This window comes from Dipteris shenzhenensis, chromosome 6 (assembly GCF_047967505.1).
Source record: "Dipteris shenzhenensis isolate YYH24624 ecotype China chromosome 6, Dip_SZ_1.0, whole genome shotgun sequence".
NCBI lineage: Eukaryota > Viridiplantae > Streptophyta > Polypodiopsida > Gleicheniales > Dipteridaceae > Dipteris > Dipteris shenzhenensis.
Genome location: NC_141601.1, coordinates 54,548,657 through 54,576,568, shown reverse-complemented (window position 1 = coordinate 54,576,568; position 27,912 = coordinate 54,548,657). Strand labels below are relative to the sequence as shown.

The 27,912-nt window shown below is 41.4% G+C and overlaps 1 protein-coding gene across 15 annotated transcripts; it reads left to right on the top strand.

The window, feature by feature from the left end:
• The first annotated feature begins 826 nt into the window (after nt 1-826).
• On the top strand, nt 827-8,244 carry LOC147901361 (uncharacterized). Of its 15 annotated transcripts, none has more exons than XR_015541136.1 (6): nt 827-1,028; nt 1,223-1,374; nt 4,869-4,921; nt 5,286-5,316; nt 5,638-5,881; nt 8,082-8,244. XR_015541136.1 is itself a non-coding variant. In XM_087375847.1 (4 exons), the coding sequence occupies exons 1-4, from the start codon at nt 827-829 to the stop codon at nt 8,084-8,086; spliced, it is 291 nt and encodes a 96-aa protein (XP_087231973.1). In that variant the 3' UTR covers nt 8,087-8,244. The 15 variants fall into 15 exon arrangements, 3 of the variants coding, with proteins under 3 accessions (XP_087231973.1, XP_087231974.1, XP_087231972.1); XR_015541135.1 differs by having other exon boundaries at nt 5,283-5,316; XR_015541134.1 differs by having other exon boundaries at nt 5,264-5,316.
• The last annotated feature ends 19,668 nt before the right edge of the window (nt 8,245-27,912 follow it).

The window sequence follows — 27,912 nt, the reverse complement described above, 5'->3', positions numbered from 1 at the left end:
CCTGGCATCAACATTAGCCAACAGCCCATCCACGCTTGCAAACCAATCTTCATCTTGGACTAAATCCTCGCCCACATCGACTCTAACTCCTTAATTAAGGTTTTGGCCACGTGCCAAAATCTTTGACCACTCTCCCTTCACCATCCATCACTCTGTCAAAGGCCTCTCTTTGATTCTCGAGCTTCATCGCCTAAAAGAACAATTTGGATGGGTAGTCTCCTACGGCCAATAATAATTGGCCATAAGGGACTGCCTATCTATACTTTTGAAGAAGGATTGTGGATGAGAGGCCCGATGAAGGGAGTCTCTCAAGATCGATAGGTTTTGTGCAATAGGCAGAGAGGTCGTGAAATTTACTTGGGAAAGAGATAAGCAGGTCAAATCTAAAAGGAAAGGCTTGTTGGAGGCTCTTACAGGAGTTAGACATTCACTGAGAGCCGTGGCGGACCAAATACTATCCACCTTAATGCTTGAAGCCTATAGGACAGTGCCTCCGGCTCATAATTTAACTACAAGGTTACATTATGCAGAGTTGAAATGTAAATACAATCCAACATATCTTATGCAATGAGTATGTCCACCCTTTGATAGAAAAATCATGGATGACTTGACAAGAGGATTCTAAGAGTCTAAATGTGTACCAATTTCCCGCCCAATGCAACCAATGTCTTCTTGAAACTTGGACCGTGCATGTGCTCTTCCAAAATCCCGATTCCCAACCCCTAAGATTCATGCCCTTCGCAGGCAAAGAAATGAAACTCTGCACAATGAAGTAATTAAACTGGTGGGGATTTTGTATTAGTCACGAAAGGAAAGAGAAACAGTGATGGGCTTTTGCCTTCGTCTATTTTCTATTGTGGGTTTGACTCTTGGCTGTAGTGAATTGTCTACACATTCGCTCTTCTTTCTTGGAAGTTTGGGTACCTTTGGTCTGGAAATGATAACACCCGCAGCAATCAGAAGGAAGCATTTTTGCAGAAATATTTTGTACGTCCACTGCTATGGGGCAGCGCAAATTTTCCGATATTGTGAGTCTACTTCTACTTGATATAGTTTTTGAATGAGGATAGACATGCCTGATAATTGCGTAATGATTTCTCCTTTGGGGTTTTGTAGATTCTGCTCCTTCATCGCCCTCATAGAAGACTTCTATTGTTGTTGTTATTTTGAGAAGATTCCAATTTATTTTAGAATGTTCTAATGGGCATCATCTTTTACCTAGGCTTCGACGTTTCCTTTTCTGCTTCACCAACTGCAGCCACTTTGCTCAACCTGTCCTCTACTATTTTGCTTATCAATGCCTACTGGGTTTTTACCAGTCATGGCAGCAATCAGTCGACATCAGAAGCACTTCATCTTAGATTTCATCCAGGGGTTAAGTCTTTCTTTTGAGCTATGATTTATTGTTTTACTGCATCGATCTGATGTCTTGTGTTTCAGTCATGTTCTGCTAAGTCGGAGGTGTAAGCCTTATTTTTGAACTGTAATTTATTGTTTTGGAATAGTAATTTCTTTCACATACAACTCAACTGTAGGGAATTTAGTATTCATATTTGGTACCGGAGGTTTAGTTCAAGCAATGTAGTTGTGCTTTGGACCATATGTGATGCAACAACATATTGTGCATGGCCTCTATGGACTGTAGTGCCTTGAGTTATGAGTCATTGCTGTACCATAGTTCCATAGACTCTCTTCATCTAGATGACTTGCTCCCTTCTCAATATCTTTAACTGCCAGGAATCGTAGTGTGTAGTTGCAGTATAAATTGGCTAGTAAGGCTAGGTGACCACAAAAATGCAAATGCTATACAAGTTGGGTAGATTGAGGCAGACAGATAGGACAATCCATTCTCAAGTGGAGTGTCCTGATTTTGATGCCAAAAATGCTGCTTATAAAAGTCTTGCGCATGTCTCTCACATCCCAGCTCTAGAGCTCCACTCTTGCAGTTGACGGTTCATCCAAAACCTCTTGTTCCTTTGTCTTCAAACTTGTTTCCACATAAAATAATTTATTGTGTAATGACATCTCTTCTTTCTCTTTCATAGCTAATCCATTCTTAGCCTTGGCGATTTCATTAGTAGCTGCTCCATTGGTTTTCTTCCTCATCATGGAAGGAAGCTGTAAGGGTTGCCAGGTTTTCCTCTCTCTCTTTTGATTTTTGTGGAGATGGCCTTGAATCCCACTTGCTTGTTTCATAATTTTCAATGATCTCTTGTAAATCTTTGATCTCGTGTGATCTTAGTGCAAAGTTTATTTCTTTCTCTTCTAGGTGACTACATAAGTACTTCATGGTAGAATCGTCAGGTCATCTTGTAGAATCTTAGTGCATTCCCAATCTATATAGCATAGAGCTTAAATTTCTACTACTGTCCTTCCTCCGACCTGCACCTTTCTTGCCCTAATCCTATCTGTACTGTTCCGTACAGTTCTATCCACCAGATTCTCTTTAATCAGGTCTGTACAGTCCCTGCTGCTGCTCAGACATTTGGTGCAGGCTTCTAGCTTGTCTGCAGGTCCCAAAGACAGCCACATATTTCTCCTTATATATGTGGCAGCGCTGATTTGATGTACATGTTGTACTTGCTGCCCACATTGCATCCTATGTGCTGCCCATGTGGCAGCCTTGCATTCCTTCTCATCTCTACCTCTCTAGAGATCCATGTGGCCATCCCGAACCCTGTTGCCCCTCCCCCATGCTCTCCTTATTTGGGGGCTCATAGATGCAGAGGTGACAACCTAACCTCCAACACTGCCTCTCACTGATTGGCCACGTTGATGTAGATGCTCCATTGAGAAGCCCTTCGGAAAGTTACAGCTCTCAGATTTGTAGAACCAAGTTTGTTCCTCCTCCTTCGTACTCTGTTAAGCTCATCAAAGTTGGAGCTGGATGTCAAGTTGCAATTTTTGGAACATTTGATTGAAAATGACAATGACATTGAATGCTCTTCAACGGACGAGGATGCATGCAGGGTTTGTGGAGGTAGGTGGGTAATGGATGGAATATTTTATGGGCAAAAAGAGGCTCTAAAGCTTGGCAGACTTGCCATTTATGTAGAAATGTTTCAAGTGCAAGTCTTTGCAACTTATAGTCTTCATGTAAAGCAATTTTGCAATGTCTATATATAACACTCCTGATGGCATTACAGGTCTTCACTCTTTCTTTTGCCACTACGGAGGCTTGGGTTGAAGTTGAGTTCCTTTTCAGAAATACAGTTCATCCTCATGTGCTTTGTCGTGAGCTAATACTGGAACTTCGGTGTTTCATTGCACTTCATAGTGATGTTGAGCTAATTCGAAACCATGTCTACAGCCTTTTCTCAATTTTGAGTGATATGAAAAATTCTCCCAATGTTACTGCTTTAAATGGCCCATAAGAACAATTGCCAGGCTAAGTTGCTTAGTTATGAAAGATGCTCCAGATGCAACTTATATAGACACAAAAATATGGACCAACTATCTGGCCCTTCTAGCTGACTCAGCTTGTCATAAAACCATCCCCACATGGCCCCTTTATTGGGATGTGGGCACCCCTTTCTGGGGCTGTGTGATGGCTGCATATAAGTGGGGGCCGAGTGCCCTTGTTGTGTGTGCTAGTGACTTGGCTGGGCCCCTTCACCGCACCCTTGCTGGCTGACTTTATGGCCCTCATAAATGAGCCCTCTGGCCCTCCTCTTATCATCTTCATGTGAAGAGATAAAAATCATCTTCATGATAGTTGGTGTAATTTGACTCAAACATCTGCATAAGTTTCTCTAATACCCCAACATTCCATGGATCTAGAGTTCTCATATACGAAACAACATAGGGCCTCAATACTTGGATGCTAGCATACATGTCTTTTGGATGTCTTCCAAAGATGATGTCTTTGCTGAAACATGGTGCCAAAGATGATGTCTGCTGAAACATGGTGCATCTAGCCTCCAAGCCGCCAAATAATCTAGGAGAGACAAATCAAGCCTGCTAGGAGTCTTACATGTTGTTTCCTTGTCATTGGAGATACCAAAGTCCAATACCCTGACAATGGTAGGAAAGGGAAGCGCAATGGGAAAAGGGGGAGGATTGGGCTGAAAGATGAGAAGGGGGTTAAATGGAGTTGAGGGGATGAAGGGAGTGAAGGGGGCTGAAGTAAGGTGGGGGGGGGCACGAGGAACCTAAGCAAGAGGAGCATGAGAAGGGGGTTAAATGGAGTTGAGGGGATGAAGGGAGTGAAGGGGCCTGAAGTAAGGGAGGGGGGGGGGCACGAGGAACCTAAGCAAGAGGAGCATGACAAGAGGCCATAACTTTTAATTGAACAATCAGAATGACAAGCAGATTGAAGTTCTGAAATGCTGACTTTAAGCTATACAACTTTGTTGAAGAAATCATTCTTCAAATATGGTGCAGACAAGCAAAAATTATAGATTACAGAGACTAAATTTTCTTGTCCAAATTTGAGGCTCCAAGGGTTAAAGAGTGCAAAATGCCCAATGTATGAGCACATTGGATGCACTTGGAATGCATGCCAAGTTGAGTGAACCATTGAGGTCATGGTGATGTGGAATATGAGGTACAATAGAAATGCAGATTTCAAGCCTTGGCTACCTATGGACGATTGTATTGGATGCAAGGATTGGATGTTTGTTGAAGCAATTTTTCGCGTGGGCAAGAGGATTTGAATATATGATTGTACTGGATGCAAGGATTGGATGCTTGTTGAAGCAATTTGTTGCATGGGTAGGAGTTGAATACATGCTAAAAAATGGAATGATAGATGCTGTTTCATGTTGAGATAAACATTTGTGACATGGATTTACACCTTGATGGCTTGTATGCCAATTTCTATGTGGACATTTGGACTGACAGCTTGATGGGTGAATTATGGTTGACAGTTTGGCAGTTTTATGACAGCAGCAAATTTGTGAGCAGTAGGCTGTTTTTGGAGGTAAATAGTAAAGAATGTACAAGGAATTGGAATTTGTGTTTAACTAGAAAGTTTTGGGCCTATAGATTGTCGACAACCTTTTTGTTTGCAGCATTTGCATATGAGTCACCATTTGAAAGATATTAGCAGTCCAAAACAGGAAAAATGTTGCTGTAAACTACTACAATTCAATTGTTTGAACTGGATGTACATGCTGTAGGTTATGCATATGCAATGTAAAAGAAATGGTGGTCGAATAGATGCTGGAAATAAATAATAACCCAGACATTTGGATGCTTTTTTAACCCTTGAAGGTGTTGAATTGGTGATAGTAACAACTTGATGGTGAGTCATGCTTGACAGTTTGGCAATTTTATGACAGCAGCAAACTTGTGAGCAGGAGGCTCTTTTTGGAGGTAAATAGCAAATAATATGCAAGGAATTGGAATTTGTGTTTAACTAGAAAGTTTTGGGCCTATAGATTGTCTACAACTTTTTTGTTTACAGTATTTGCATATGAGTCACCATTTGAAAGATATTAGCAGTACAAAACATGAAAAAAGTTGTTGTAAACTACTATAGTTCAATTGTTTGAACTGGATGTACATGCTGTAGGTTATGCATATGCAATGTAAATTGATTTAAAAGCAATGGTGGTCGAATAGATTCTAGAAGTCAATAAAAACCCAAATCTTTGGATGCTTTTTTAACCCTTGAAGGTGTTGCATTGGTGATAGCATCATGGGACTCGAGGATTCATAGGTCAACACAGATTATTGGTGAAAACGTACGAAGGGCAACTTTAGTGCTTGGTCCTACATGATGGAAAGTATTATAATAGAAAGGCTATTGGGAGTTGATCACAAGAGAAGATGAATGCCCTAAAGAGCCCGAAAGGTCCATTGATGGAGCAAGAAGTACCCTGTAAAATGTATGTGTGAGAGCTTAGATGGTGTGAAAAAACTCTTGACAAGATAAGAGGTAAGTTAGATTGTTTTTGGACACCTGCAACCAATTAAACTTCAACTTTTCATTGGATTTCTTGGATTCAGTCGAATACAGCAAACAGTGTGCTGTCTTAAAGGTTTAGTGATCAAAATCATTGACTATTTTTATTGTTCTAGTCAGCATTCTAGAGGCATTTGATTGAATTTTTTTCCACATTGTCTAGAGACGTTCGTGGTAAGATCTAGATTGTTTTACAAACATTGAGCTCGAGAAAACACTATCTTGGAAAACATTGATCACAAGATATGACTGGCTTAATTGATATGTTTGCTATCTTGTGGAGTTGTTGAGATTGCTTTCTTGCATGTGAAGAGGAAATATCACTCCATCGATGTAGATGGTCTAAATATAAGATGTCATACCTGATGAACGTAGCAAGGCACTTTTGGTTTGGGTATGAAAGAAGTCTAGAAAGGGGCCCAAAATCATCCCTAAAGAGACAATAGTATTGATTGCATATCTCATAGTATACGGGACATCTTCTTGCCAATCACATAACATGCATAGTCGGCTCTTCTTGGGCATCCCCTCAGCTCATCCACTCTTGATATTGAGTTGATACAATGAGACTCGAAACCATCCGATGGAGATCATCATTGAATGCGGTAAGTGGATTGGAGTGTACTTTGGCAAGACCATGAATTCCTCCTCTAAGAAGCGGTCTCTGTAGAAGCCGAGCTTCATTGGAAGCTCTCTTGTCTCCAACCAGGTCTTGAATGTGTGTAGCTATAGGAGATCCTCTTGAATGACTTGGTTGAGCTTGTGATACCCAAGGGCAATAGATGGAGACTGTACTGAAAGGAGGCCATCAAAAGGGAAATGTTGCAATTGAAGAGATGTCCAACAAACACAAACATGTTGGGCATTGAGAAGAAGTCCATTTTTAATGCATGGTATGTCCTAATGTTGCTATAAAACTCTCCATCAAACTTTGATGTGATTTATTTAAGATTGTGTGTGTGTGTGTGTGAGAGAGAGAGAGAGAGAGAGAGAGAGAGAGAGATTACCATCAAAATGGTAAACACTAAAATGACCTTTGAGACAAAAGAGAATACATCAACTTGATCTAATCTCTCGAGAATTTGAGTCACTCGAGTTGATACCCAACATGTCCATTTTCCACTACATGGTTGCTACAAGCCCGAGTCTCTCGCCACTCATTTTGGAGCCTGTCTGTTGACCATCGTGTAGTTTTAGATTTAGAATTTGGTTTTGGGTTTTTTTCCTCTCTTAGTCTTTCGGCATTATAAGGAGTTGAACCTGGGCCTCGGGCCTGAGCTTGTGTTGGGCACTACTCGGGCTGGAACCTCTCTTCCATGCATTCATATTCAAAGATGTAGATATCTTACATCCCCGAGTATCTCATATTGTCTTTGGTAAAAATATACCTCCAAAAGTCATAATGTATCTCTCACATAAGGAATTTTAAAATTCCTCTGGGAAAAAAATACATTTATAGTATGGGATTTATAAATTTTATAAAATTTCACAGACTCTGAGAGGGTATGAGGAAATGCAAGAAATAGGTTACATAGGGATTTATAAAAGAATCAGTGAACGCACGTGATATAGACATATTACACTAAGTGACCTTCTCGAGGGTTGTACCTACTAAAAAGACTACTTGTGGTAAATTTTTTTTTGCAATCGGTGATTTAGACCAAGTGATACATGAGAAGACTGCTAAGTTGCAAAGAAAGCTTCATGAAAAGGATAAGGCTATGGATGCCTTGCAAGAACAACTTAATGATTTGAGGAAAAATATTTTTGCTTTACCTTTGGTAAATTTCATGCTTACTTCATTATAATTTTCACAAAAAAGATGATTCATGCTCACAGACACACACATACAAACACACACATACACACATGCGTGCGTGTGTGTATTGTAGATATTGTTTTGAAAAGGTTTATGGATCTTTAAGTAGAGTAGAAAGCATTCACATGAAGCATTAATAAGTATCATATTTACTTTATTTTTAAAAGGTTCATCAATCAACAATTGGAGTAGAAAAGACAACAGCATAAACAAATGACATGTGTTTTTCAAGTAAGTTAAATTTATTTATTTTCCTTAATTAGTATGGTATTGACCATAACGTTTTCGGATATTTTTCATAAAGATATTTTAAACAAATATTCTACTAATGATCTCTTGAATTCATTTTTGTAGGTTGATGCTCTTCGAAGGGGACAACGAGTAAAGATCTTACATAAGGACTCAAAAGACATAGTTGGAATAGGGACAATAATTAGTTTGGATCCTTTATTTAGAGTTCATACTATATCAATAGGAGTTGGTTATGTAGCAGTACAAGTTGATGATGCAATCATTAAGGATGCTTGTATATTTAAAGAAAATGATGAGATTTAGACATTGGGTCAAGCCGTAGGCTTGAATGTTGCTTAGAAAACTCTTCATGTAATGTTTTGATAATTTTATGTTTTATTTTTTAATGTAAAAATTGTATTATTTATTTCTCAATCAATTATCGAATAATATTTGTTATCAAGTAAAATGTTTGCGTTATAAAAGATAAAAGTTATTCCTTATAATTTTATATGACTTCTTCACATTGTGTACTATGAGTACTGATGCACTTAAGACTTTTGATTAATCTTTCACACTTAGACAATAAATTTTATTAATGGATACCAAGTATCAAATGTAAAATTTTAGTCATTTAAGATTCCAATGTCATATAACTTTTTGGCCCATTTTAAAAGCTAGTAGAAGTTAATTTTCTTTTGTCCATTTTGAATGCTATTGTTTATCAAATAAGAAATGACAATTGTGAATCCATTTCTTGCTATTTGTAACATAATAACTGACATTTTGTATGTCACTTTATTTCCATTTTCAACATAAAATCTTGCAAATTTTAATTCATCTTTTGTCATTTCGAATATAATAACTGACAATTTTTATGTCACGTTTTGGTATTTCAAACATAACTTTTATGTCACCTTTTGCCATTTCTTTCACAGTTGGTCTCAAATGTAGTGCCATTTCATGCATTAAAAATGGCAAAAATAAATGGTACTTTTGGTTGCCATTTCAATTATGGAAATGGCAAAACTATATGGCACTTCTAGTTGTCATTTCATACATAAAAATCGTAAAATTTATAGCACTTTTGGCTGCCATTTTAGACATTAAAATGGCAAAAGTATATGGCACTTTTGGTTGCCATTTTGCATGTGGAAATGGCAATAATATATGGCACTTTTGGTTGCCATTTCATACATAAAAATGGCAAAATATATGACACTTTTGGTTGCCATTTAAGACATAAAATGGCAAAAATATATGGCACTTTTGGTTGCCGTTTTGCATGTGGAAATGGCAAAACTATACGGCACTTTTAGTTTCCATTTAATACGTAAAAATGGCAAAATATATGGCACTCTTGGTTACCATTTTGTATGTGAAAATGGCAAAACTATATGGCACTTTTAGTTGCCATTTCATATGTAAAAATGGCAAAATATATGGCACTTTTGGTTGCCATTTCCAAAAAATGGCACATGTGGAAATGGCGGCAAGAAAGTGCCATTTAATAATGTAGAAATGTCACTTTTGGGTTGCCATTTCTACCTGGTTTTGTAGTAGTGATTATCTAGAAAATCCAAAAATTAAAAATGTTAATCGGCAAGGGACCCCATTTTAAAGTGGTACATTCCTATTAGTCATCTAGTACATGAAGGTAGAAATGTACAACTAAACTATTTATTAATTTGTGGATTTTTTATCACAAGTGTTAGAAAACGTGCTACAATCTCATTTGGCTTCCTCCATGCATTGAAGGTAAGTCAACTAAGTCAGAACCATCATAACAAGATGCATGTTAAAACATTTGGTACATGATGCAAAAGCCATGCTTCAACACTGACTTACGGTTGTTATATTGTCATCACTATAGAGAAGACCACAAGTGAGATTAAAAGAGATCAACCTTGCCTTTAGTATATCAGAGTGATAGTAGATAAACTATGACTCTAGCAACAAATATAAAAGTGAAGGGATGAAGCAATCAATATGAAATCAATCCAAAGGCATTGATGTTCCAAGCGTGTGGCATATCGAGATCCATGGATGCAAGAAACTCTGTGCCATGTACACATCTATATTTTTTGCCTTGTACTTCGTAGGCACAAGTAGGGCAAGCCTGAGGTGTCCCTTCTTTATTGTTAGCCATGGTGGGATATTGTAGTTCACCAAGACTATGGGCCATGTCGACCAAGATGTGGAGCGTAACCCGAAAGGGTTCACGCCATCCATTGTGCGAGCCCAAGATGTAAATTGCATGGCTCCCTTGCAAAGTACGGCCACATGTTGTCTATGTGCTTTCAAGCAGCACAATCTATTGGGATCCTCAAAGTGTCATCGGTGGACCGGTGTATAGCATGCCACGTCAACAGTTACGCAATGGAGTTGCATCTGAACATGTGTTGTATTTTGGGGATGATGGGAAAATGTCTCAAGACCTTCACTGGGTTCGTCTCCCCCATCAAGTCCTATCTATGGCCGTGTGCTCCATACTCCACAAGTCCTCTTTGTAGCGCTGTGCTCCACACTCCATGCAATTAACCAAATCGCCATACTCGCGATGAAACAAAATACAATCATTAGGGCAAGCATGGATGGTGTCATAATCCATCCCAACCATCGTCAACATCTTCTTGGCTTCGTCTCTGGAATTGGGCATGGTATTTTCTGGAGCAACCTATTACAATTTTCATATCCAAGAAACTTGTGAATGAGATACTAACTAATCAAAACAATTAGGAATGAGATACTAAGATTAAGGCTTCAAACCTCATCAAGGCTGAGATACTTGTGTTTGACCATCCATACTTTGCTTGCAAATTCAAGATCGAGAGGCAAGCTCGTAGTTTTGATGTCCTCGCACCATCATACAACAATGTTGATGCCAAATCTTGCATCTCGGTCTCATGCTCAGACATCTCATCCCCATCTCCTGTGGTGTCTCCAAAAAAAGAATCCATCATGTTCACCATACCCTCGTTCTCCTCTAGAGGATCATCCTCTTGAAGATCATCTTGATCAAACATATGTGGTGGTGGTGCACATGCTCCCTCGCTGCTCTCCTCATCCTATATAATTTAATGACGTAAGGTTAGTGTGTCCAACAAGGACAAGCAATATAAATATCCATGAATCATTCATGCACTAGCATGTCAACCAATATCATCTTTTGGTGGCTCCTCTCCATACATCTGCAAAGTGGCGCATGAGTGATGATGAATCCCTCACCTACAATGCATGTAGGACAAGGCAATCCCTCACGAAGCCACTCCAAACTCCCGAGAGGTGTGGCCCCTTATCCGATGAGCTGTCACTACTCATCGTCTCCACCTACACACATCCACAACCATCCCCCCAAGTCAAGTGAAACACCCAAACACCCCAAAATCCCTCAAACCCCCTAATCCCGTCTCTTCCAACAAACACCCCGGGGCCTAAATCCCCCCTAAATCCCTTCAAATAGCAACACAGACGAACAACATGGGTTTTTGGCTCCCAAAATTCATCGGTACAGGCGTTGGTATGACTATGGGTATATAAAAATAGAGCGCTGGTATGGACATCAGTAAAAATAGAGCGTTGGTATGGACATCAGTAAAAATAGAGCGTTGGTATGGATGTCGATATGGTCATTCAGTATATACCCACACCCATACCCATGCCCATACCCATATGGTTGTTCAGCATATACCCACACCCATACCGACAAAATAGGGTTTTCTGGGATTAAGGGTTTAGGGTTTTTGGGGGGGCTTGGGTGAATTTGGGAGGTGAGTGGGCATTTTATTTTTCTGACGTTCTCCTCCCTCGCTTTCGCTTTTAGCTTGCCATCACCTGCAACCCTTGCCTCCTCACTCCTACCTCCTCCCTCCTCCTACCACCTCTCCATCCTCTCCTACATTGTCCCTTTGCATCTACAAGACTTGTTGCAACTCCCTTTCCATCTGAAGGCTTAATAAGAATTCCTCTCTTCCCCTTCTATTTCAAGTTTGTTTGGATTCTTTGTCTTTCTTTCTACCTCTCCTCTTGTTTCCCTTCCTCTACTTTCACTTTCCCTTCCTAAGAAGAGTATGAAATCTCTACCTATTATTTTTGTGCTTTCTCCTTGTTTGTAGGCTTCTCTTTGTCTGCTCATTCCATACCCTTTGGAATGTTGCTTCTTCAAACTCCTCCTTTCACTAATTAGTTTTCTTGAAATGGTATGTTTCATCTCTTTTATAGGGCAATAAACATGAAACACCTCCTCTTCCGAGCAAGATCATCCGGTGCTAGGACACATAATTTCTAGGTGAGAACGTGCTTCCTCTCTTTCCTATATTTCTTTTCATGAATACATTGGCTTGCAGCTAGTGCCATAAGCACTAGCTACAATGATGGACGTAGGAACTCTTCTCCTCTCTTCTATCTTCTCCCCTCTCTTTTCCTCTTCCATCATCTCTTTTCCTTCTCCCCTCTATTTTTTTCTCTTCATCCTCTCTTTTCCCCTCTCTTTTTCTCTCTCTTTTCCTCTGTTCTCCCCTCTCTTCTCTTTTTTCCCCTCTTTCTTGCCTCTCTTTTCCTCTTCCATTCTCTCTTTTCCCCTCTCTTTTCTCCGTCCCTCTCTTTCCCCTCTTTTTTCCTCTTTCCCCTCTCTTTTCCTCTCTTTTCCCTCCCTCTTTTCCCCTCTCTTTTTCTCTTCAATCCTCTTCCCTTTTTGTTGTCTCTTTTCCTCTTCCATCCTCTCTTTCCCCCTCTCTTTTCTCCCCTCCCTCTCTTTTCCCCTCTCCTTTCCTTCACTACGCTCTTTTCCATCATGAATTCTCTCTTTTCCTCTTTCTCCCCTCTCTTTTCCTTCACTCCTCTCTTCTCTTTTCCTTCACTCCTCTTTCTCCCCTCTCTTTTCCTCTCTTTTCCCCTCTCTTTTCTTCTCTCTTTTCCTCTCTTCTCCTATCTCTTCTCCTCTCTTGTCTTATTTCCTCTCTTCTCTTTTTCCCCCTCTTTCTCCCCTCTCTTTTCCTCTTTAATCCTCTTCCCTTTTTTGATGTCTCTTTTCCTCTTACATCCTCTCTTTTCTCCCCTCCCTCTCTTTTCCTCTTCAATCCTCTTCCCTTTTTTGTTCTCTCTTGCTCTTCCATCCTCTCTTTTCCCCTATCTTTTCTCCGCTCCCTCTCTTTCCCCTCTCTTTTCCTCCCTCTTTTCCCCCTCTCTTTTCCTCTTCCATCCTATCTTTTCCGTCATGCATCCTCTCTTTTCCTCTTCCATCCTCTCTTTTCCTTCAATTTTGGATATAAATTTTGTACTTGAACACTCTTTTGGACCTCGATTTGGTATATGAATACTCTTTTGGATACATATGGTGAATGTAACTTATGGAGATATATGATAATTTGGTATATGAATAATCTTTTCGATACATATGGTGAATGTTACTTATGGAGATATATGGTAACATATGATGAAGTCTTAAGTAAATTGTCTTTTCATAGTTTTAGTAAATTGAACTTGAGTTTTAAGTAGTAAATTGTCTTTTAAGTAAATTTTCTTTCCGTTGCTTACCCACTCTTGTGTTTGTGTTTGTTTTCTTCTTTGTGTCTGTGTTTGTCCAATCCCCCCAAATCAAACATGTCTGCATGTCCAGAGAGTATGGACCCTGTGATCATGGGGCCCCTCGTAGGAGGAGAGGTCATGGGCTGTACTCTCCAAAAGACTTTCTTTCCACTCAGCCAACTCCTAAGGGGCCTACCCCTACGACTACCCCTGGGTGGACTCCCCACGGCCCAACTCCTCTTGGGCCTACCCCTGTGACTACCCTTCAAGGAACTCCTTTGCTATGAGCAATCCATGGCTTCGTCAGGAGTCCCAATGAGTTTGTTGTATCCATGAGTGACACGGAGGCAGCGAGATTCTTCTCTCTCCTATCCCATATAGAGAACCTCAACTATTCCCTCTCCTACACCCCTCGAGTGTGGATCAGGGACATCGACGGCTTTACCTACTCGATAGCCGTCCCGTGTAGCCCCTTACAAGGGGTCATCACTTGGGTGTTGTGACATGAAGTTGGGGGTGATGAAACTTCACGCACCTCTTAGCTTCCTGCTCTTCCCAATCTTAATAATAGAGACCCTTATCACTTGCAAGGAGAGATCAAGAAAATATTTTAATGCAAAGAAAACCACAACATATCTTTCTCCTTGCTTCCCTTAGAGGAGAATGAATATGGTAACATCCCAAGTGACGTTGTAGTCTAGCATCGGGAGAAGAAAAGGATCCGCAGAGGCCATTATCTCACCAAGCTAGTCGGCGCCAAAGAGAAGAGTGATGCACTGTTGGAAGAAGATCTTTTGGCTCAACATGACATGAATTGATATATATCTAGGGACTTGAAGGGGCTGATTTGACTGGATGGGTAAATTCCGGGGAAACATGGCACCTCCTTCACAGAAGCCTCTCGAAATGGCTCAAAATCATTCTACAAACTGCTAAAAAACATAGAGGTCTATTGCTTCCACCAGAAAATTGATTTCAAAAATTAAAGTACATACCGGGATGTGCCTTGAAGTGAGCTTTGTATTGATATAAGTTTCGTTAAAAACAGATAACCGGTTGAAGAGATATGGACAGCTTACTGAAAGGGGGTAAAAATTGCCATAGAAATAAACAATCATACATAGAGACTCATAACTTATTGTCTTGGACCCAATGTAAGAAACTAATTACACGCAAGGGAGAGCTTAAAGAGATGTTCGCGCTGATATAAGTTTCATTGAAAACAGATAACCAGTTGAAGAGATATGGACAGTTTACTGAAAGGGGGTAAAAAACTGCCATAGAAATACTCAATCATACATAAAGACTCATAACTTCTTGTCTTGGACCCAATGCAAGAAACTAATTATATGAGATGGAGACCCTTAAAGAGAGCTTCGTACTAATATAAGTTTTATTGAAATCGGACCACTGAGGAGAAAGATATAGGCCAAATACTAACAGGGGCTCTAATTGCTATATTAATTGCCATCTGCCCATGCAGATTTCGCCTAAGCCAACTACTCCCTCAAGGCTCCACAATTATCAACGATCCAATACCCCTAGAATTTGCCTAAAAGAGAGGAAGAAGCTTGCATGGTGGCTCGAGAAACGGATGGACCATGTGTGCACAGTGAGCGGCCGAACAAAAACTACTTTAGAGACTTGAATAGAGAGAGAAAATAACATAGGAATGGAGACTCAAGGAAAATGATAAGAAGTGACTTTCATTGCCATGAGAGTAAGACTCCACTCAAATACACTCAAAATACTACAAACACAAGGGAGAAGAAGAGGTTTCATACATACAAGAGGGAGCAGAAGCTCCAAGACTACTCATAGAGAGAGATGGACTCAAGAGTCTACATAAGAGAATATCTACAAGAGGGAGAGAAGGCTCAGGGAAGAGGCTTGAGGAGAATAGAGCTACAGCAACATCAGGCCTAATGGTGGAAGAGATGTTGAACAAGGGAGAGGAAGGCTCCTTTTATAGAGATTTTGTCACCCTCCTTCACCCATTTACAATTGCTGCCTATAGATTCCTTTCCCCATCAATCACATAAGCCCGTATGTCACCATCCATGTCCTTTTTGGCTACTCTTGCCATGTGTCCCATCAAAAGATGCTCAAGACTCTTAAAATATTGAGAAAGTCAAGAGTCTTCCCACATGGAGCCCATAGGCACCCTCTCTTTTCCATATGTCCACATCCTCCTTATTCCACATGGGAATTCTAGAAGGATTCCTTTTGACTCCACACTCCTCCACATGCCTTCCACACGCTTGGCATGTGGCCTCTCTTATATTATTGGAACACATGGACATGAGCCCACCTCTTTATATGACTCACTCTTCTTATTTTCTAAAAACCCCATAATATCCCATACACAAATAACTCTCACCCCATACCAAGGTATGTATAATTCATACCTATGGTATTTACAATGATCCATTCCACTCATCCTCTTAATCCCATACAATATCTTAGAAAATAGAAATAAGTGAGAGCTGCTAGGCTATCACTTGATACTCAAACTCTTATCAAACATAGAAGAAAACAATACCGATGCTAAATAAAAAATATCAATTTTTGGCGTCACATCTTTCCCCCCCCAGAAGATCCTCTCTAATGACAGAGAGGGTCTGCTAGCCCTCAAGGTGGTTGAGCATAGAAGAATTTAAGGTGATACTCATTGGTGCGTCTGGGTATCACCATGCCATCAACATCCTCAAGCTGATAGGTTCCATTCGTGAACTTCTTTTTGACTCGATATGGTCCCTCCCATCGGCCGCTAAGCTTTTTATCTAGCCGCTTGTCCAGACGGTTATCAAATCTCATGACCAAATCTCCTTCTGCAATATCTTTCTTCTTCCATAATTTGGTGTCAAAACGGGCCTTGCGCCTTTTTTGAGAAGCTTCCAAGTTTTGTAAGGCCTGTAATATGCATTCATCCAAGGCTTCTAGCTGTAGCAAGCATTGAGCATAGTCATCCTCCTGTCCTTCTTTTCTTGCAACAGCAGTGCGAAGACTATGTATCTCCAATTCAATGGGCAAAATGGCTTCTATTCCATACACTAGTTAGAATGGTGTAAACCCAATAGCTAGCTTGTGTGTGGTTTTGTAAGCCCATAAAACTTCTGCCAAGTGCCTATCCCAATGCCTTTTCTTGGTGTCTACAAGTTTTCCCATTGAATTGCACAACAATCCATTTGTTTTCTCAGCTAAGCCATTACATTGGGGATAGTATGGCGTGGACATGCTATGATTTATCTTTAGCTTATGCACCACATCTTCAATTAGTTCATTCTTAAAAGAGGTTCCTCCATCAGTGAGAATTTCCAAAGGACAACCAAAGCATGAACAAATTTGATTAAAGAGAAATTTTACAATTGTGCTTGCCTTGCTATTGACTGTGGCCTTGTCCTTTGCCCACTGAGTTGCATAATCTATGGCCACCAATAAATAATTCTTGCCCTAAGATGAGCGAGGGAGTGGTCCCACAAAGTCCAACCCCCACCTCTCAAATGGTCCATATGCTGGAATAGGCTTCAAGGGCCTAGGAATCAATTGTCACCTTCCAAACTTTTGGCATACTTTGGAGTAACGCTGAGGGAAGGGGGTGAACGGCGAGTGAGTCTGGTAAAATGGGAGAAGGGGAGGAGGAAGATGGTAGAGAAGGTATTGAAGCAAAAGGACCGGAGCATTCATGACACATTTCTAGGATTCTCCTAGTCTCCATGGGATGGACCACCCGATGGAGCACCTTGTCTTTTCCCAATTTAAAAAGAATGTCATCAACAATAGTATAGGGACAAGCCTTCCTTACTAATCTCTGCTTCTGTTGTGGAGTTAACCCTCGAGGAAACATGCCTTCTTCCACATATTGCTGAACATCTTGCAGTTCTGGCCATTCAGTGTCTACCAAAGAAACCACCCCCCGGTCTTGTACTACAATGGCCTGAGTAGCTAACTCATCTGCCCTTTGATTTTCTTTTTTGTTTATATGAACAAACTTGCAAAAATCAAACTGACTACATAGTGCCATAGCCTTCTAATTAAGCTCCTTCAAATGAGGACTTCTTGTCTTGTAATGCCCTTGCATTTGCTTTATAATAAGTTGAGAATCTCCTCTTACTTCCAATTCTTTAACTTGACTTTGAAGACAACCCTCCAAACCAAGAATCAAAGCATTATACTTAGCTGCATTGTTAGTTGTGATACCTGGAAGCTCTTGCCCTCTTGCCCACACCTCTTGACCTTCAGAATTCATCAAGACTATCCCCTCGGCCCCTTGTTGGCATGAAGGACTAAAAGCCCCATCAAAATGCAAGACAAAAGCTGTTGGTGGTGTCTCCCTTTCATCATTAATGTCCTCCTTATATTTCTTTTCTTCTCTTAGATCCTGCCGTCCTGTGAGCAAATCTGCCATAATGGACCTAGTGGTATTTTTAGTGACAAAAGAGAAAGAGAACTCTTGATGCTCTGACAACCATTTTGCAAATATCCCCCCAGGATTAGGCTTGCGAACTAGATATTCTAATACAGACTGAGAGGTAAGGAAGAAAAATGGCCGAGGTAATAAATAGGAACGAAACATTCTGACTGAAAACACCAAAGAGAGGGCTTGCTACTCCATTTCTTCATACCTTGTTTCCACCTCTATAAGCTATCGGTTGGCATAATAGATGGGTTGCATTCTACTTGCCTCTCCTTTTTGTAGCAATACAGCACCAATTGAATGCAAAGATACACTTGGATTTACATAAAAGTCTTGAGACCAATCAGGGGGCTTCAATATTGGGCCTTTACTCATGGCCTCCTTAAGTTACTGAAAAGGTTCTTGTTGCTCCACACCCCATTGGATAGAAACTCCATTTCTTGTCAACAAGTTCATGGGATGCACTATCTCTGTGAAATCATCACAAAAGCATTGATAATACTTACTCTTTCCTAGAATTCTACGAACACCAGTGACACTCTCAGGAGTTGGCAATGCCATGATTGCTTGAACCTTGTCACGATCTATTTACAGGCCTTCTTTAGACACAATATGCCCCAACATGACTATTTTTGTTTGAGCCAAATGACACTTGCTAGGATTTAGACACCCTTTTGCTTCATTAATCCTAGCTAAGGCCATCTTCAACTTCTCCATGTGATCTATGTGCCGAGAATAAATGCAAAAATCATCCAAAAACACCCTTATGAACTTCCCAAGTAAGGCTCGAGCACTTGACTCATGAACCTTTGAAATGTAGCTGGTGCATTGGTCAACCCAAAAGGCATCACTATATAAGAAAAAACTCCCCAAGGTGTGACAAATGATGTTTTCTTTTGATCTTCCTCCTGAATACGAATTTGAAAGTACCCAGAATACCCATCACATACAGAATACATCTCATGCCCTGCTACTTGGTCTAGTATTTCATCTTGGAATGGCAAAGGAAAATGATCCCTCTTAGTGCATGCATTCAAAGGACAAAAGTCCACACAAACCCGCCACTTATTTCCTTTCTTTGGTGTGACAACTACAAGAGATATCCATTATGAATCATCAACAGGAAAGATAAATCCCACCTCAAGTAGTTGTGCTACCTCTTTCTTTAGTGCCTCAACTTGGATCACCCCCAATCGCCTTAAGCGTTGCACAACTGGCTTGCTTTCTGGCTTCAACTCAATCTTGTGCTCCACAAGAGAGATTGGTCGAACCTGTGAATAGCTTGTTACAAAGAGACATGGAAAATCATCTAACATATCCAAGTATTGGAGCTTCTCACTACCTATGATAGAGAATCACCAAGAAGCTTTTCATTGCATTGGCATCGTCTAGTGTGCTCCACATCCTCCACATGAAGTGTCTCTATAGGATCTTCTTGCACCACCACCTCGTTCCTTCCTGACTCATCCCGATCAGCACCAAGACAAAGACCAAAGACCACTCCTTCCACCTCACCCTCTGAGCTAGACTCCTTGGAGCTACACCCTGTCTCTTCTTCTTCATCGGTTAAGTCAGAGCTTGAACTCTTTGATGTTGAAGACTCCTCCTTAACAACTTCCTTTTTGCGGCTTCTAATGTTGTAGCACACCTTCTTATCATTTCCCTACAAAATCAATTCTCTAGTATCCCACTTTTGAATAGCCTTTACCTTGCATAGCTAAGGCCTTCCCGAAATCAATGGATAGGCACGTGCATCTGGCTTGGTAGGAATCACCTGAAAAGTAGTCGGCATAGAAATTCCACATACATCCACTTCTAGATTCTTCACAACTCGCAAGGTCTTTACCCTAGGGTTGTCAACCAATTTGATGCAATAAGAAGAGGTAGTACTAGAGTATTTTAAATCACCATCCATCATGGTCTTCTCACTTGTGACATTAATTGATGCACCTCCATCAATGTACACATTAGAAATCACTTGACCATCAATGATCACATCAACCATAGGTACATCATCACCAACATCTATATCTACCTTTTGAAATGTTGATGATTTGATCATCACAGGTGATAGTGATGAAGATATCCTTCATGTGAAAATGCTATTGAAGCAGAAGTTTGAGATGAAGGATTTGGGAGAGCTGCGTTATTTCTTGGGCATTGAGGTGATTAGATCACCAAGTGGGATACGGCTCTTGCAGAGGCAGTATGGATTGGACATGCTATCCAAATATGGGATGACAGGCTGTAAGCCTATTTCAGTTCCTTTGGAGCAGAATGTGAAGCTGAGCGCAGATGCAGGTGAGCTTCTGGAAGACCCTACTATGTACAAACGCATAGTACAAAGTTTGATTTATATGACTATTACCAGGCCAGATTTGAGCTATGCTGTTGGATTGGTAAGTCAGTTTATGCAGGCTCCAAGGAAACCGCATTTGGATGCGGCTAGACGCATACTCAGGTATGTGAAGTCCACATTGCAGTATGAGAGGATCAGGTAGCTGACATATTCACGAAGGCATTGGGTGCAGAGAAGCTACGCAAGTTCAGAGACCTGCTTGGTGTGCAAGAATTGGGATTGAGCTTGAGGGGGAGTGTTGAGATATCGAGCTCCACTCGTGATATGCCAGGGTGACTGTTGTGCATTTATGTCATCGACTTGTTAGCTGCAGATGCGGTTGGTACACCGCCCATGAATAATAGCTGGATGACAGCTATCCTTATGTACTCTAGTTCATGGCTCAGTTAGTATGCCACCTTAGTTAGCTGAGTTTGTTTTGAGACCCACATATAGGGTTCTTCTATTTCTTTGTACTAGAGTTCCTTTGGCTTTCACAACTAAGAAGAGGAAAACTGTTTTCAGCCTCCACCTTTGTGTGTATTCCCCCCTTGTGTATGTGAGAAAGCCGCAAGTGAGACTCCTTCCTTCTCTCCCACTATCTTCACAACCAAGGGTAGGGAGGATGAGGAGGGCGCATGCAGAGAGACCGAGGGTGAGTAGGGCAAGGAGGACGAGGAGGGCAAGGAGGATGAGGAGAAGTATAGTAGCATAGGACATTTAGTGGTTCGGTATTTTGACACTTCTACCCTTTTGTAGTAGATTGCCTCAGTGGATTTTCCATTTTGAAGTTTGGCACTTTTGCCATTTTGTAGTGCATTAGCACATTACTTCGGATGATTTGCCATTTTGTAGCATATTGCCATTACTTTGTAGGATTTCTTTGCAAATTTGTAATGTACACCTCCGCATTTGTAACATTTAATCATGATTTTAATGGGAAAAAAATTATGTGGGGCAGGATGGGGGCTTGAAAAGCCTCACATAAATTATTTTTAGCTTTTGTAAAAACGTGGGTATGTACCCATGCATGTACCCACACTATAGTGTTAGTATATACTGATGCCTACACCGACACTATCGAGCATATTTTATCGAGAGTGACACCGACTGCAGCACCGACGATATCTTTGTGACGTCCATGCCTATGGAAATTATGACATTTTCCACTTGTTAAAAGAAAATTTTCTTTGTATTTAGCATCGGTACTGGTGTCGGAAAGTGGCATGTGTCTTATAGTGCTAGTGAGTGAAGCATCATTAGTTGATATGGTGACACAGGTTTGGTTCATTTGACAGTAGGTCATTCATGAGTAGATATGACATCACAAGGATGCTGAACATGGAATAAACGTTCTCGTGGTTCATCAATGGAAGGTCATTGGTACATATGGTGTAATGGGTATGCTGCACTTGCATGCATGGCACAAACATGTCCACAAGCCTTTTAGCTCATCGATGTCAGCATGGGATTCATGATTAGATTGTTGACATAGCGAAGGGAGGGGGAAAGGGAGTGAGAGGGAGGGGGAACGGGAGGACAAGGGAGGGGGGAAGAGAGAGGGAAGGGGGAAGGGGATGGGAAAGGGGAGGGGAGGGGGAAGGGAAGGGAAGGAAGGGGGAAGGGAAGGGGGGGGGAGAGAGAGAGGGGAAGGAAGGGAAGGGAAGGGAAGGGAAAGAAGGGGGAAGGGAAGGGGGGGAGGGAGAGAGAGGGGAAGGAAGGGAAGGGAAGGGGAACGAAAGGAAGGGAGAAGGGAAGGGAAGGGGAGGGTGAGGAAGGGGGAAGGGGAGGGGAGGGGGAGGAAGGGAAAGGGGGATAGGGAGAGGTAAGGGGGAAGGGGAGAGGGTCATTGTTTGCTTGGGTGTAGCCAATTTTGCTGCATAACTTATGCATTGCTCAATGGAATTCGGCAAACTTTGTCTTCAAGTTGTAGTACACATTCCAAACTTGAACATGAGAGCAAAAACTTATGGAATAAGGATTTGGAATGAGACCATTAAATCATTACAAGTGCTATGTTGCATGTGAAGCATGCATCCTGAAAACTATAGGATTTAGTATTTTATTCAAAAACATCAAAATTTTGTTCTATACATACATAAAACCAAGTAATCATTCAAAAGTACACTACGTGAGCTTCTCCTCAACCTAAGGACAAACTTAAATGATGTTAGATATGCTCAATGCCCCACCCTCCAGGTAACCACCATGGTCCAAGGTGCTCAAGTTGTAAGGCTCCCATATGAGGAGAAGCCATGTGTGAACCCGAGACAATGGATGGTTGGATCTTGACTTGCATGTTAGATGAGGACTATCAAAGAGACCATTGATGGTAGAAAGGTGATTGTGTGGGAGCCCCTTATTCTTGTTGGGGCGTGGGGGCTAGCTAGTCCCCCTAGTGGGGGTTTGGGGGCGACGGTGTAGGGAATATTCCCTAAATATATTCCATGGACGACTAGTCGGTTCCACCAACTAGGTTGATTGGTTGGCTTCACCGACTAGGTTGACTGGTTGGTTCCATCGACTAACTACCACCCTCATAGCTATAAAGAGGCAACCTCCCCAGTCCATTGTACTAGATCAGATCTTCCAGTAGAGATCTTCTAGCTAGTAGCTCTTCACCTAGTATATGTCTAGATCGCCATCTAAGCTCCACTGTGGGAGCGCACGGGTGGACGGAGCCATGATTTGTACTACATCAGTATTGAAGGAAATGTTTGTTCATCTCTAGTTCGCTGTGTACTCTCTATTCTTTGTTCAGTTTCTATTCCGCTGCGCCATGTAATTTAACATGGTATCAAAGTCCAAGTGACTCTAAGGATTGAAGAATAGAAGAGAGGCGAGGGCTTCAACAGCATACGGAGTCATGGCAATAGGAAGCAGCTCAATAGGAAGCAGTTCGAGTTCAGTAACTGCTGCTGCACCAACAATCCAGGCATTGAGGATTCGCCCACCAACCTTCACTGAAGGCAAGCTAGAGGCAAGCTAGATGGTATGAACTACTCTCTATGGAAGTTTAAAATTACTGCTATTCTGGATTCATATGAGCTTCTGGAGATAGTATCGGGGACTGATCGAGAACCACAAGGAACCCCCGACCTAGCAAATCCGGGGAGTACGATACCTCCTAATGTCGACCTTCTACGAGCTTGGAAACGCAGGAACATAGATGCTCTATGTGCCTTGGTTACAAGTACTACTGATAGTGTTTTGACCTTGATTCAACATACATCTAAGGCAACTGTGGCCTGCAACATATTGAAGAATCAGTATGAGACGCGGAATCAGACAAGGATCCAAAACCTGGAGAATCAGATTGCAGCTGAGAAGTTTAATGAAGGAGAGATAGCAGAGGTGTTCATCACCCGAATCAAAAATCTGCATGACCAGATGGCTGGCACTGGGATACAAAAGACTAGCAAAGAGCTAGCTCGAGCGTGTCTCCGGATATGTCCACCAAGGTTTGATGGACTGGTAACAATGCTTAACACTTAGGTGAGACCCCAACCATTGTCATTTGAGTAGTTCTATGCTTTGCTTATGGAGGAGGAATTGAGGCTTAAAGCTCAAGATGGAGGTGGCAATGGGGATGCTGCATTCTCTGCCACTGCGAAAGGCAAAGGTGGTTCCTCCACCAAAGGTGAGTCCTCTACTAGTGGTGACAAAAAGAAGAAGGGCGGCAAGAAGAAGTTTCAAGGAGAATGCTTCTACTGCAAGAAGAAGGGCCATGTGATTGCACATTGCCAGGTCAAGAAAGCTAATGAAAAGAATGGTACCCTGAAGAAGACAGATAAGGGGAAAGAGACAGCTAACACAATGAAACAGAGTTGGATTTATTTCTGGCGATTGAGGAAGGGTGTTCCTCAGTTCAAGAAGCGTCAACCACTGATTCATGGGTGTTGGATAGTGGTGCCTCCCATCACATGACCTACAAGAAGGGTCTATATTGTTCCATGCAACCTCTACAGGAACCCATCACTGTGACGGTTGGAAATAATGCAAAATGCCCTATTGAGGGTACATGTACGGTCTCATTTGTTTCTGTAAATGGAGATGTTAAGAAACTATCTAATGTGCTATATGCTCCACAAATCAAGAGAAATCTACTATCAGTTGCTTCCATAACTGACCTTGACCATGAGGTGAGGTTCAACAATAGAGGAGCAAAAATTTTGGATAGTGTAGGCAATCTTGTTGGCACAGGAGTAAGGAGGAACAACCTCTATGAGCTAAGTGCTCTTATAGCCACCACTGGAGTGGGCACAAGCAGACTTTGGCACGAAAGATTCAGCCACATCAGATTTGCAGTGTTGAAGGAGATGCAAAAGCAAGGTATGGTTGCTCACTTACCTACAGTAGTAGAAATCAAAGAACCATGTGAAGCTTGCATGATGGGCAAGCAACAGAGAAAGGCATTCCCACAAGAAAGCAAGAATAGAGCAAACGTTCCTCTAGAGTTGGTGCATGTTGACTTGTGCGGTAAGATGCCTACACAGACCTTGGGGGGATCTTCCTATTTTTTATTGATTGTCGACGACTATAGTAGGAAGATGTGGGTTTACTTTCTTCGCGAAAAGGCTCCAACTTTTGATAAATTGAAAGAATGGCTACAGCTTGTTGAAAATGAAACAGGGAGAAAAGTGAAGAAAATCAGATCGGATGGATTCAATTGTTGAATGCCAAATGCGGACCACTGTGGAGATGGGGAGGTGTATGTTGAAAGGTGCTAGACTGCCAAACCAGATCGGCTTCAGGGTCATCTTCAGAGACTCGGCATTGGGACAAGTGCTCAATGCCCCACCCTCCAGGTAACCACCATGGTCCAAGGTGCTCAAGTTGTAAGGCCCCCATATGAGGAGAAGCCATGTGTGAGCACGAGACATTGGATGGATCCTGACTTGCATGTCAGATGAGGTCTATCAAAGAGATTGTTGATGGTAGAAAGGTGATTGTGTGGGAGCCCCTTATTCTTGCTGGGGCCTTGTGAAGAGAGTGGGAGAGAAGGAAGGAGTCTCACTTGCGGCTTTCTCACATACACAATGGGGGAATATACACAAAGGTGGAGGTTGAAAACAGTTTTCCTCTTCTTAGTTGTGAAAGACAAAAGAACTCTCTTAGTATAAAAGAATCGATGAACCCTATATGTGGGTCTCAAACCAAACTCAGCTAACTAAGGTGGCATACTAAGTGAGCCACTAACTAGAGTACATAAAGATAGCTGTCATCCAGCTATTATTCATGGGTGGTGTACCAACCACATCTACAGCTAATAGGTCGGTAACATAAATGCACAACGGTCACCTTGGCATATCACGAGTGGAGCTTGATATCTCAACACTCCCCCTTGAGCTCATCCTAATTCTTGCACACCAAGCAGGTCTCTGAACTTGCGCAACTTCTCTGCACCCAATGCCTTCATGAATATGTCAGCTACCTGATCCTCTGTGCTGACATAAACTAGATCAATAAAACCTACTAGAACCGTCTCTCGCACATAGTGATAATGCACCTCAATGTGCTTTGTTCTAGCATGATAGACTGGGTTATTTGCCAAGTGTATACTACTCATGTTGTCACAATAAATGACAACTGGCCCATCTGTAGACTAATGCATATCATAAAGTAACTTATGCAACCAAGCTACCTCACATGCAACCATTGCAGCACCCCTGTACTTAGCCTCTGTGCTCAACAAGGAAACTGTAGGTTGTTTCTTGCTGCTCGAAGTGACTGCAGCACTCCCAAAAGAGAACATATATCCACTTGTAGATCATCTATCAGAAATACTACCAGTCCAATCAGCATCAGTGTATCCATGCAACTGTATCTGAACCCCAGTCTCATAAAATAGTCCATAATACAATGTGTACTTCACATACCTCAGTATGCATCTAGCCGCACCCAAATGTGGTTTCCTTGGAGCCTGCATAAATTGACTTACCAACCCAATAGCATAGCTCAAATATGGCCTAGTAATAGTCATATAAATCAAACTTCCTACTATGCATCTGTACACAGTAGGGTCTTCCAGAAGCTCACCTGCATCTTCGCTCAACTTCACATTTTGCTCCAAAGGAACTAAAATAGGCTTACAGCCTATCATCCCATATTTGGACAGCATGTCCAATCCATACTGCTTCTGCAAGAGCCATATCCCACTTGTGGATCTAATCACCTCAATGCCCAAGAAGTAACAGCTCTCCCAAATCCTTCATCTCAAACTTTTGCTTCAATAGCATTTTCACATGAAGGATATCTTCATCACTATCACCTGTGATGATCAAATCATCAACATAAATGACAAGCAGCATAATGCCTTTCTCTGTTTTTCTCACATAAAGTGAAAAATTTTTCTTGGAAATCTGAAAGCCAATAGTGACAAGATACTATCCTATCTTGTCAGACCATGCTTTGGGTGCTTGCTTCAAGCCATACAAGGCTTTCTTCACCCTGCAAACAAACTCAAGATGAACAGCATGACCATAACCTGGTGCCTGCTCCATATAGACCTCTTCTTGCAAATCACCATGCAAGAAAGCATTCTTTACATCCATCTGATGGAAAGATCATCCCTTTGATGCAGCCATAGTAATGACTGCTCTTACGGTTGCCATCCTTGCAACCGGACTAAATGTTTCTTCATAATCAATGCCATATGTCTCTGCATACCCCTTAACAACTAATCTTGCCTTGTATCTGTTCACAGAACCATCTGCATTGTGCTTCACCTTATAAACCCACTTGCAGCCAATTTCATAAGAGTATTTAGCAAAGGCACCAATTCCCATGTAGCATTTGCTTCCAAGGCATCCATTTCTTCATCCATGGCTTTCTCCCATTTTTCTTTTCCCATGGCTTGCTCAAAAGAAGTGGGTTCTAGTTCATGTATCACTTTGACCATATAGGCATAGTGAATGGCTGTAAATCCATCATATTTCAGCCTATCCACAAGATACCTAGCTCTGGTAGACCTACACAAAATAGGCTCACTACCAGGTGCTCTCAAAACATCCCTTATCTTCCTTACTCTAGGTGTAACAACAGAAGGAATACCCAACTCATCATCAAGGCTCTGTTCAGAGCCATTGGATTCACCATCCACATAAGAGTGACCTGCATTCACATCAACCATGGGCTGATCTACTTTCTCTTTTTCTTTTTGTGATACTTTCATACCACTATCTGCATTGCTTTGAGGAGATCCTCTTGATCTCAATCTGCCTGTCCCTGGCGAAGTATGTGAACCATTGCTAGAGGACATTGCAGGTCCACTAATATTTTGTGATTGCTGCTGTGAATTCTGTGTAGCATTACCATTTTGTGCATCTACATCATCAATCACATTCACTGGTTTATACCAGCTGCTCATCTCATCAAAAACAACATCTCTACTCACTGTAAACTTTCGAGTAGAAGGGTTATAGCCTCTATACCCTTTTTGCTACAGAGAATAACCAATAAAGATGCACTTCTCAGCTTTTGGATCCAACTTGGATCTCAACTCATCTAGCACATGAACATAGGCAATGCAACCAAAAACTTTCAAATGAGAAATATCTAGTTTCCTACCAGTATACCTCTCCTCTGGTGTCATGCCATGTATTGTTGCAGTGGGAGTCCTGTTCATTATGTAGATTGCTATAGCAACTTCTTCAGCCCAATAATAATCTGGC